The sequence below is a fragment of the Pristiophorus japonicus genome, chromosome 9 (assembly GCF_044704955.1).
Source record: "Pristiophorus japonicus isolate sPriJap1 chromosome 9, sPriJap1.hap1, whole genome shotgun sequence".
Classification (NCBI taxonomy): domain Eukaryota; kingdom Metazoa; phylum Chordata; class Chondrichthyes; family Pristiophoridae; genus Pristiophorus; species Pristiophorus japonicus.
In genome coordinates this window covers 176,213,238-176,225,204 of record NC_091985.1, presented here as the reverse complement: position 1 = coordinate 176,225,204, position 11,967 = coordinate 176,213,238, and the positions used below count along the sequence as shown (strand labels likewise).

The 11,967-nt window shown below is 46.7% G+C and overlaps 1 protein-coding gene across 3 annotated transcripts in view; it reads left to right on the top strand.

Annotated features, from left to right (window-relative positions):
• Positions 1 to 668: 668 nt before the first annotated feature.
• The window catches only part of map3k4 (mitogen-activated protein kinase kinase kinase 4), a 259,054-nt gene continuing 247,755 nt past the window's right edge, over positions 669 to 11,967 (top strand). Inside the window, exons 1-2 of one of the 3 annotated variants that reach the window (XM_070890164.1) lie at positions 669 to 913; positions 11,090 to 11,312. In XM_070890164.1, the coding sequence (XP_070746265.1) occupies positions 11,284 to 11,312 (29 nt within the window). In that variant the 5' untranslated portion in view covers positions 669 to 913; positions 11,090 to 11,283. Of the gene's footprint in view, positions 914 to 11,089; positions 11,329 to 11,967 lie in introns of all 3 variants that reach the window. The other 2 variants (XM_070890165.1, XM_070890163.1) reach the window with 2 other exon arrangements.

Genomic DNA, 11,967 nt, shown 5'->3' with positions numbered 1-11,967 from the left:
CTGCATCCACCTTGTCAAGCTCCCTCATATTCTTATACGTTTCTACAAGATCACCTCTCATTCTTCTGAAATCCAACGAACTCCACTGGGCAGGCCACATAGTTCACATGCCAGACACGAGACTCCCGAAGCAATTGCTCTATGCGGAGCTCCCTCGTGGAAAGCGAGCCAAAGGTGGGCAGCGGAAACGTTACAGGAACAACTTCAAAGCCTCCCTGGTGAAGTGTGACATCCCCACTGACAGCTGGGAGACCCTGGCCGCAGACTGCCCTAAGTGGAGAAAGTGCATCCGGGAGGGCGTTGAGCTCTTCAAATCTCAACGCTGCGAGTGTGAAGAGGTCAGGCGCAGGCAGCAGAAGGAGCATGTGGTAAATCAGTTCCACCCACCCCTTCCCCCGACGAATGGCTGTCCCACCTGTAACAGAGTCTATGGCTCCCGTGTTGAACTGTTCAGCCACCTAAGGACTCACTTTCGGAGTGGAAGCAAGTCTTCCTCGATTCTGATGGACTGCCTATGATGATGAATGATGATGTGTGGGCAGGTGTTGTTGTTGTTGCAGCGCCCCCTGCCGGGACATGACGATGATGATGAGTGGGCAGGTGTTGTTGTTGTTGTTGTTGCTGCAGCGCCCCCTGCCGGACGGTCCCTCCGGGTTGCCGTAGTTACCACAGACCGGTCCCAAGATGGCCGCCGCGGCAGCAGCAGCAGAGCGGCGCCCGAGCGCGAGCTGAAGGAGAAAAGCGGCGGCGCCGCTGCTGTGCGGGGCCTCGGGCACGCTGAAGGAGTTGTTTGAAACCCCCAACAACCGCTCTCCGACCTCCAGCTAGCCAGCCGCCGCCATGCCGCACCAGTAACCCCCCCTCCCCAAAACATGGAGCCGCCGTCCGAGCTGCAGCCGCCTCCGGTGCACAGGTAAACGCGGGGGAGGGGAGAGCGGAGATAGATCAGACACGCCCCGGGAATAACGCCGGGGGTTGCACGGCGGAGCAGGTTTCGGGGGCGGGCGGTAACGCGGACGCACAAACCTTGCCACAAAATGTCCCCCGTCAGTTAACCCGGGCTACCAGCCCCGCGCAGGCGCAGTGCGCCGCTGCTGCTTCCTGCCACATAGTGCGCACATAGATCTGGAGCTGCCTGCAGCTTGTCTGCACCGTGAAAGGCAAAAGAGGGGGAAAGGGTCGGGGCAATAATACTTGTGCAAACATTTTTTTTTGCATCGTGTAGAAAAGTTTGGGGGTGAATAAAAACTGTGCAAAACGAGATTTTTTTTGCATGGCGTTAAAAAATGGGGATAAAAAATATGCAAAAATCTTTTTTGCATGGTGCAGAAAAGTGGTGGTGGGCGGGGGTGATACAAGCTGTGTAAGAATCTTTTTGCATGGTGTAGAAAAGTGAACCAGTTCACCTATGCGCACACACACACTCTGACTATGAACATAGAAATTTACAGCGCAGAAGGAGGTCATTTCGGCCCATCGTGTCCACGCCGGCCGACAAAAAGCCACACGGCCCTTGGTCAGCAGCCCTTAAGGTTACATATAAACCTATGCACAATGAAGGAAAGGCAAAGAGCACCCAGCCCAACCGGTCTGCCCTACACAACTGCGACACCCCTTATACTGAAACATTCTACACTCCACCCCAACTGGAGCCATGTGATCTACTGGGATCAGTTTCATAGAAAATTATAACACAGTAGGAGGCCATTGGGCAAGAGCTATCCAGTCTTAACCCACTTTCCAGCTCTTGGTCTGCAGCCCTGTAGGTTACAGTTCTTTAAGTGCCCATCAAAGAACGTTTTAAATGTGAGGGTTTCTGCCTCTACTACCCTTTTCGGCAGTGAGATGCAGACCCCCACCACCCTCTGGGTTAAGAAATGTTTGCTCATCTCCCCTCTAATCCTTCCACCAACTTATTTAAATCTATGTACCCTGGTTATTGACTCTCTGCTAAGGGAACTAGGTCCTTCCTATCCTACTCTTATCTAGGCCCATCATTTTATACACCTCAATAAGGCCTCCGCTCTCAGCCTCCTCTGTTCCAAAGAAAACAAACACAGCCTATCCAATCTTTCATTCTCAAAATGCTTGGACGAGGAAGGTCGGGTTGTGCAGGAATAATAAAGTATACGATGCGCTAGATCTGCCGTGCTACAGCTGCAATAAATCTCTCTCTCTCTGGGAGCTTTGGGGGTGGGGATAATACTTCAGCAAACATCTGCCGCGGCCCGTTGATACAATGGGAGTTTGACGAAAGGTGCGTAAGGCCACACACTGTCTGCCCTAAACTGCACAAATGCATTTAAAAAAAAGCAGCAGTAAGTGTTTGGGGGCATCTCTAAATTCAAATGTAAAAAGGTTTGAAGAGTTGCAGCCAGAGTGAAGTCCTGAGTGAGTGATTGTTGAATGCACCGCAGCTTACTGGAGAAAGTCCAACATCTTTCCCCGCACGCGGATAACCAGCTGCAGAAATGCAAAGTCCAAGGGCTGTTTCTAACCGGGACCTTCGTCTCTCCCTAACTCTGCCTGGCTCACGCAAGCCCAGGTGTGTGCAAAGCCAGTGTTGTGGATCGTGTCACCGTGAGTTAAAAGCCCAGGCCGCTAAAGCTTGCAACATTTTCCTTTATCCACAAGGCTGTTGTGCAGCGGCTCCCCAAGTGGGGCTGGTTTGTTCATCAGGATTGTGTTGGGAAGTGCTCAGCGATGCAGCAGGCACCTTAACCATTTACCCCCGGGTAAGGGGGACACCTTTCACGCTGGTATCTTGGCGTTTACAAACCTTTATGCAACGATTTTTATTGTAAAGCAACAATTCGAGTCGGGAGATGTACGGAAATAGCCAAATCTCGACGCATTTTACACACACACACACACACACGCAGTTTTCTGCGGGGAATCGCTGTTCAGTGTTTGGAGGTTGATCAATTCGAAAACCGATGCGTATTGTTGGCTGTCTAGCCCAGGGGGCGTGGGATGTCTGTTTATTGGAAAATCAACTAGTTGAAAAGTAACTGTTGGGGGAAAGAAAGTTTTAAGGTCAAAAGTTTTTTTGCATGGAAGTTCCCGTGGCATTGATGCAGATTCAGCGGAATCTGAGAATTAATTTTTCTTTAATGCAAAAACAAGAGCTTCTCGTTTTGTGATTAGCTTGTGTTTCTTCTGTCCTTGTGTATCTGGTAACTTGTATAGGAGGCTTCTGAGGAGAGAGAGTGTCGGTCGGAGTTTCTCCGGCTGTTTTAATGCACTTTAAAAGGCAGCTCTGTATTTCCCGGATTATTTTCATCTGTTTGTTTTCCAAGGGTGCGGTCGTGTCGTTTGCCATTTAGTGCGTGCAAGTAATATTGCTGCATATTTATCCTGGAATTGAGATGGCAGGAAGGAGTTTGCTGTGCAGTGAAGCCTGTTATTAGCTGTTGCTTTTAAAGACGTTGGCGTTAATGCTTTATGTTTACTGATTTGGCCTTCTCTGAAAGATACGCTTTTAGATGTTAGATGTCAAATCTTATCTAATCGATTAATTTTTGCAAAAAGTGCGGTTATAACTCGGGATAGAGCGTAAATCTTTCGAGGAATTGCAAGACACCCCCCCCCCCCCCCCCCCCCAACTATATTCTGTTCCCGGTGAGTGAGATTGGTATAATTTGTTATATTACAGCATTGTGTCCTGCAACCCATCTGGAATTATATTTATTCTCTTGTCAGCTATCACAACTTTTATTTTACTTTATCGTTTAAAAAAAACTTGTATGTGACCTAAATTATGTGTTTTTGTGTGTGATATATACATATATATGTGATGAATAATTTTCATCCTCATTCCTTGTGGCTGCCGTTTTATAGTTTGCCGTCTTAGACTGCCAGTACTGGACGAGCAGAAATTTCCTCCAACTAAATATTCGGAAGACAGATGTTACTGTCTTCGGTCCTCGCCACAAACTCCATTCCATAGCCACTGAGTCCATCCCTCTCCCTGACAACTGTCTGAAGCTGGACCAGATCATTCGCAAGCTTGCTTGTCATATTTGACCTCGAGATTAGATTCCGACCACACATCCATGACTGCCTACTTCAACCTCCGTAACATCGCCCGACTCCAACCCTGCCTTAACTCATCTGCTGACCCCCACACCCATGCCTTTGTTTACCTCTCGACTTGACTACTCCAGTGCTCTCCTGGCCGACCTCCTATCTTCCACCAGACGTAAACTTGTGCTTATCCTAAGCTCTGCTGCCTGTGTCCTTACCAAGTCTAGTTCGATAGTCACCCCTGTGCTCGATGATCTACGTTGGCTCTTGGTCCAACAATGTGAGAGGTTGAACAGTTCTCATCCTTGTCTTCAAATCCCTCATGGCCTCACCCCTCCCTATCTCGGGAACCTCCTCTAGCTTTACAACCCTCTGATGTCTCTGCTCTTTCAATTCTGGCCTCTTGGGAATCCCCGATTTTAATCGCTGCACCATCAGTGGTCATGCCTTCAGCTGCCTGGATATCTGGAATTCCTTCCCTAAACCTCTCCGCTTTGCACTCGTCCTTTAAGACACTCCTTAAAAACCTACCTGTTTGACCAAGCTTTTGGTTACCTGTCCTAATGAACCGCTGCAGTCCGTGTGGTGAAGGTGCTCCCACAGTGCTGTTACGGAGAGAGTTCCAGGATTTTGGCCCAGTGACACTGAAGGATCGGCGATACATTTCCAAATCAAGATGGTGTGTGACTTGGAGGGGAACTTGCAGGTGGTGGTGTTCCCATGTACCTCCTGCCCTTGTCCTTCTAGGTGGTAGAGGTCGTGGGTTTTGGAGGTGCTGCCGAAGAAGCCTTGGAACACACTGCAGCCACGGTGCGCCGGTGGTGGAAGGAGTGAATGTTTAAGGTGATGGATGGGTGCCAGTCAACGGGCTGCTTTGTCCTGGATGGTGTCGAGCTTGATGAGTGTTGTTGGAGCTGCACTTATCCAGGCAAGTGGAGAGTATTCCATCACACTCCTGACTTGTGCCTTGTAGATGGTGGAAAGGCTTTGGGGAGTCAGGAGGTGAGACACTCACCGCAGAATACCCAGCCTCTGACCTGCTCTTGTTGTTACAGTATTTATGTGGCTGGTCCAGTTAAGTTTCTGGTCAATGGTGATCCCCAGGATGTTGATGGTGGGGGATTTGGCGATGGTAATGTCGTTGAATGTCAAGGGGCTGTGGTTAGACTCTCGTTTGTTGGAGATTGCTTGCCACTTGTGTGGCGTGAATGTTACTTGCCACTTATCAGCCCAAGCCTGAAACTCTTTTTGGAGTTCATCTGCAAAACAAAAAAACATTAAACGGTGCCACCCGTCAGCCCAAGCCTGAATGTTGCCTTGGTCTTGCTGCATGTGGGCATGGACTGCTTCATTATCAGAAGTTGTGAATGGCTCTGATCATCATGAACATCCCCACTTCTGACCTTATGGAGGGCAGGCCATTGGTGAAGCAGCTGAAGATGGTTGGGCCTAGGACACTACCCTGAGGGACTCCTGCAGTGATGTCCTGGGACTGTGGCGATTGATGTCCAACCACCACAACCATCTTCAGTTGTGCTAGGTATGACTCCAGCAGTGGAGAGTTCCCCCCACCGCCCGATTCCCATCAACCTCAATTTTACTCGGGCTCCTTGATGCCACATGTGGTCAAATGGTCCCTTGATGTCAAGGACGGTCACTCTCACCTCTGAAATTCAGCTCTTTTGTCCATGTTTAGGCCAAGGCTGTAATAATGTGTAGTAGGTAGACTGGAGTTGTACTACTAGCTGCACATTTGCACAGTTTGCAATAAGGTCAGCTACAAAGGTTCTCTGTACTATGCTCCCTGGGCTGCTCATTTTCCATTTTGGAAAGCAGGCAGGAATCTCCATTTGCTTGAAACATAAAAAATATATAAAGTTGTCAAACTTCCCAAACTGTTGGATGAATCACCTGGGCATGTTTACAATGAGGCATAGCATTGTGCTAGAATTATACCCCAGTTGTGGAATATTTTAGCCATCCAAGGTCACATCATCTGAAATCGCTTTGCATCAGTATGAACGTGGCAGAATGAGCCTGTGTGCTTCTCTCTGTTCATTGCTTATTTGCTTTTGTTCTTCAGCAGTTGGAGAAATGGCATGTAAAGTTTTGCCCACTCCGGATATTTTTCTGCTGCAGTAACATAATTTACCATGATACAGTTGCCATGTAAATTCCTCACCACTCCACGGCTCTGCTCCTAACAAGTAAACTTTATCACATAATTAGGACAAAAGAAGTAAAGATCCTGCATTTCTTCAGGACTTCAGGAAGCCCCAAAGGGCGTTACAGCCAATGAAGTGCTTTTTTGAGTGAAGTCATTGTTGTAATGTAGGAAATGCAGCAGCTAATTTGCGCACAGCAAGGCCTACAAATAGCAATGAGATAATGACCAGATAATCTGTCATGTTAGTTGAAGGCTCAATGTTGGCCAGGACACCGGGAGGAGCTCCCCTGCTCTTCGAAATAGTAGCTACAATCTTTTACGCCCACCTTAGAGGGCAGGCGGACCCTCGGATTAACATCTCACCCAAAAGACGGCACCTCTGACAGTGCAGCACTCCCTCAGTACTGCACTGATGTGTCCGTCTCGACTGTGTTTGAATTTCTGAATGGGGCTGAGACTTCTGATTTGGAGGCAAGAATGCCCCCATCTCAAAATAACACTCTATGGCTGCAGTTTGTGGTGGGGTCTGAAGACAGTAGCTTTGGTCTTTCTGATATTTTAGTTAGAGGAAATTTCTGCTATGTTGGACAAGTAGTGACACAAATCCGAGATGGTGGAGGGGTCGAGACGAGGTGGTGAGGTAGAGCTTGGTGTCGTCGGTGTACATGTGGAATCTGACATTGTGTTTTTGGATGATGTCGCTGAGGGGCAGCATGTCGGTGAGAAATAGGGACCGAGAACAGTTGAGAAATGCAGAGAAAGGACAGAGTAATAGGCACAATAAGAAATGAATAGAGAGAGAGCAATGTAGGACCATACTGGACTCTAGGCCTCTGTGGCACCAGCCATCTCCTAAAGGACGTACAAAATTCAGCAGTGAAGACGTCCCTAGTCCTGAATGTTTGCAGCCCATGTGGAACTGCCTGACATCGAAGTCCGCCTCTTGCGTGTTGCTATGCCTCACCTCTGCCTCAGGTATACACAAGCGATAGCTATAAGATCGTGACAAGAAATAGGCAGCACAGTATGGAGCAGCGTGCACTATACCCTGAGCAACCCGCAGGAAATCTAGTGTGTAGTTAATGATTACACACGATCCATTTATTTCATATAAATGATTAAAAATCTCAGCTGCTTTAAGGATTGAGAAGGCATGTTATCTAGTCTCGACGCCATAACATTTATTTGTGATCTATAGTGAATCTGTCCTGGTGTTGCTCACAGTGCATTGGGCGAGGGATCATTACGGTCTGTTTTAGTTGCTAGTTTTAAAAAAATTTTTGTTTTGATTTTGTTTTTTTTTTAAAAAGGGACACATGTAGGGGGACAATTGGGAACTGAAAAAACTCCAATCAATTTGGAGAAAATTCATTTTTTTAATGTTTTTACTTGGAACATTAAGAAAACTCAAGAAAACCAGCAAGGGACGTTTATATAATAGAAAGGTACAGTCATACCAAATTACAACTTACAGTTAGTTACACAGTTCACAAATCTTGCTGTTCGGGGCTCACCAGAAGACTCATTTAACCCTCAAGATAGTTCTTGTTTTAATTAAGAGTAAAATTGGCGAACCTATGTTTATTTTTGTGACTCCAGCCAGTTACTTGCCACTAAGATGGTGGGGTAATAAAAAATTGTTGGAGATTATGCACCAGGGAACAGTTGCGATCTTGCTTTTTGTGAGCAATTCCATGATGGGTGACTTAAGTCAGCCTTTGATTGGTGGCCTCCGTCATCGGGGGACTATCAATGGACGAAGAGTGTCACTGCACTGGTGTCCTTGCCCCACATCTCACTGCAGACGTTTGCAGCAGTGGAAAGGATGTAGTCTCCACAGCAGTACCCGAGGAAGGTTCAGCTCTACACTGAAAGCAAGTGCAAGTTGCACAGCCTTTGTATCTTTTACTGCTGAAAATTCGATCCGGAGAAGCGCACACATTTGCACCTAATATCAGCATGACACATACGGCAGCGATATGCGTTGATATCACAAAGCTGCTATCTACCCTAGTTTACATTCATTCCTTTATTTTTAACCAACAATTTCTTTATTCCCAACACTGTACATTGTCACAATAATAATGCATTTTCATTGCACTTTGTAATCCTCCTTATCAAAAGTATACAACAACTTGCGTTTATATAGCGCCTTTAACAGGAGAATAATCAGATAAAATTCGACACCGAGTCAAACAAAGAGACATTAGGACAGGTGACCAAAAACCTGGTCATATATTTAAAGGAGTGTCTTAAGGTAGAGTGGCGTTCACGTTTAGGGAGGGACTTCTCGAGCTTAAGGCCTAGGCAGCTGAATGCACAATCCCCAATAGAGGAGCAAAGTAAATTGGGGATGTGCAAAAGGCCAGAATTGAAGAAACGCGAAGATCTCGAAGGGGCGTAGCGCTGAAGGAGGTTACAAACATGGAGAGGGGGGCGAGCCCATGGAGGGATTTGAACACTGATGAGAATTTTAAATTTGAGCTGTTGCTGGACTGAGAGCCAATGTAGGTCAGCAAGTACAGAAGTGATGGGTGAAACAGACTTGGTGTGAGTCAGGATATACAGAAGTGATGGGTGAAAGGGACTTGGTGTGAGTCAGGATATACAGAAGTGATGGGTGAAAGGAACTTGGTGTGAGTCAGGATATGGGCAAATTTGGATGAGCTGAAGATGGCAGAAAGAAAGACTTGGATTTATATAGCACCTTTCACGACCACCGGGCGTCTCAAAGCGCTTTACAGCAAACAAAGTACTTTTGGAGTGTAGTCACTGTTGTAATGTGGGAAATGCGGCAGCCAACTTGCGCACAGCAAACTCCCACAAACAGCAGTGTGATAATGACCAGATAATCTGTTTTTTGTTATGTTAATTGAGGGATAAATATTGGCTAGGACACCGGGGATAACACCCCTGCTCGTCTTCGAAATAGTACCATGGGATTTTTTCCATCCACCTGAGAGTGCAGACGGGGTCTCGGTTCAACGACTCATCCGAAAGACGGCACCTCTGACAATGCAGCACTCCCACTGCACTGAAGTGTCAGCCTAGATTTATTACTGTAACATGGGATTCAAAATTAAAGTTAAGTTACAATATAATGTTAGTTTTTTGACACCATTATCGCAATAAGAAAACTCATTGAAAGAAATGCAAATGATGTGCATTAGAATTAACTGACAGTATTGAAAGGTTGCCGATCTCCATTGCAGTGTAGGTAAGTACAGAGTACTGAATTAACAGAGCACATGGAACCAGCGAGTCAATAAATACATTTCTACGGTCTGGGCATCAGAAATGAATGAATAAATGTAGCAGAAGGCATAGCAGTAAGATAGTAAAAAATGGATCAGTGAGAGTAAGATTGCCCGTCCCCGCCCTTGCCTCAGATCTGCCGCTGCTGAAACCCTCATCCATGCCTTTGTTACATCTAGATTTGTTTATTCCAATGCACTCCTGGCTGGCCTCCCACATTCTACCCTACATAAACTAGAGGTGATCCAAAACTCGGCTGCCCGTGTCCTAACTCGTGTAGGGGGTTTTTGGTGGCTGTTGCTGTATTGGGCCTCTCTGTCCCTTCTAGTGGACGGTCCAGCAGCTTATGGCTCGCTGACCCCTAAACTGGCGGTTTCGAAGCGCCCAGCACCCCTATCTGGTTCTAACCTCAGAATTTTGATGGATTATGAGCTTCCACAAAGGAAAATAAAACACTCAGAGACAAGTGGTCCTTGGAACGAAAACAAAACGGGTAAGTCCAATTTATTAACCACGGTACGTTTCCAACAAGGTCAAACTTCATCAAAACACATATCTGACACACACTTATAAACTATGAAAATCTGTGGGAAGAAACGGACACAACGAAAACCTTACACAATTTTATCTTTACAAGACATTTCCAACACCACCCCCACCCCCCTTTTTACTTGACTGACCTAGGCTGACAGTTGGGAAAAGAAACCCCAGGATAATACTTACGATCCCCTTTGACGGTTATTTTTTTTAGCCTTAGGATGGTTGGTTTACGGGGTAGCTGGAGTAAATGTTGCCTCCCAGTTACTTCGGTCTCCGGTTCTTCAGCTGGTTGGCCTCGGAGCGTTGTTCGGTATGCGGCTCGGCTTCTTGCGACAATGTTGGGCCTCTCGGTAGTTGGGTTGTATATTCTGCACACAAGTCGAGTCCAGGGCCCGTTCGATGGTAGGTTTCCCAGCCGGTAACAGTCCGTTTCCGTTCTCTCTCGGTTTCTGTCTGTCTGTGACTTCTACTGCTCCTCGACTCCTTCTCCTGCTGCACCAGCTGCTTCTCCCCTCTCGGTGGTTCCGTAGGTCCTATATTTGTATCCAATTTAGTTCTGGCCTTTTTGCGCCCAAACTCAGTTGGTGGTCCATCGTGTAAGTTTGGGCGGGGAGATAGCTTTGAATATTTAATCAGAAGATGTCACAGGTACAGGTAGGTGTGAGGACAGGGGTATTGTTTGTGACTCAAAGTCTGCTGATACATTGTGACAGTCCTGGGAGTCAATCGGTTTGGGCCTCCCGTTTGAATAGCCATCACCGCAGTGATCTCAGGACTATTGTCCACTGTCCATATTAATTAGGTAGATGATGGTCCTCATTCATAATTTGATTAGGAGTGAGTCATATTTTCAAACTGGGCCGGGCAGTCCCCATTGGTTGAGGATTTCCCCGCTTCAGGCCCGACTCGACCCCGATTGGCCTGCCAGAATGCACTTTTCCCCCATTGGCCAGTGCCTCTGTCTCGTTTGTGAGCCAGACTCCACAATGTCTGTATCCGCCCACACGTTTCCCAGCTTGCCTGGTCTGAGGATTTTACTTGGCCAAAAATATTCATTTAAAATGTATAGGACGATCTCATTCTTAGTTTTCTTGTCCTTAGGGTGTTCCAATAAAATGCGGCCGTGGATTTTCGACCCTTACACTCCCCCATCTTGACACACCCGGATATAGACAGAATGTGTCAAAAGGTTTGCAAGAAAATCCTAGAGCTCCCCAAGTGTCAGCCATCCCCATAATTACTCTAAGCTATCGACTCGCATAAACCAATGTGCACAAACAATATTTCTATCCATAATGTGTGCACTACCCACGCTCCTTTACAGGTAAACTACAAACAAGGTACTATTTTTGCTTTTAGTTACATAGAGTGAAGTACATAATTATAGCACATCATGTCGCGTGTTCCTTGCGTTCCTTGAAAGATTTTTCCGCCATCACAGCATATCGAACAGATGTATTTACACTGTACAAATGTATGTCTCTATTGTGTTCTGTCATGGATAGTTTTAACAGCTTATGTAGTTGACAATACCAGTCAGTTTCCAGGTACGGGCTTTCGTGGTGCTACGGTAAACCAGAATGTTTCCTTTTGTTTAAAACCACCTGGAAACAAAATGGCATTCTTTGTGTTAGACTGGGCTATTGTTTCTGGAATATTTTAAGATAACCCCGTGCTATTCGGGCTCTTTTGGATCTGCAGGCATTGATGATGAGACATAGGACAATGATCAGTTGTACAATCAATTTCGAGGGCTATGTCTTTGGTCTTTTGCTGTAGGGTGTAATAGTGTTTTCCCACAATCAACAGGGACAGGATAGGCTTCCGACACCACGCAGAGTTGGCAGGGACTGAGGGTGGTGCTGTATGGGTGTAGTGCCTCCAGATGCTGGTTGCTGATCCAGGAGGGGACCTGACCTTGCTGAAGTTCTTCCAAATTGCTCCGTCCTTCTCCCAGCAACCAGGCCCCATAGAGTACA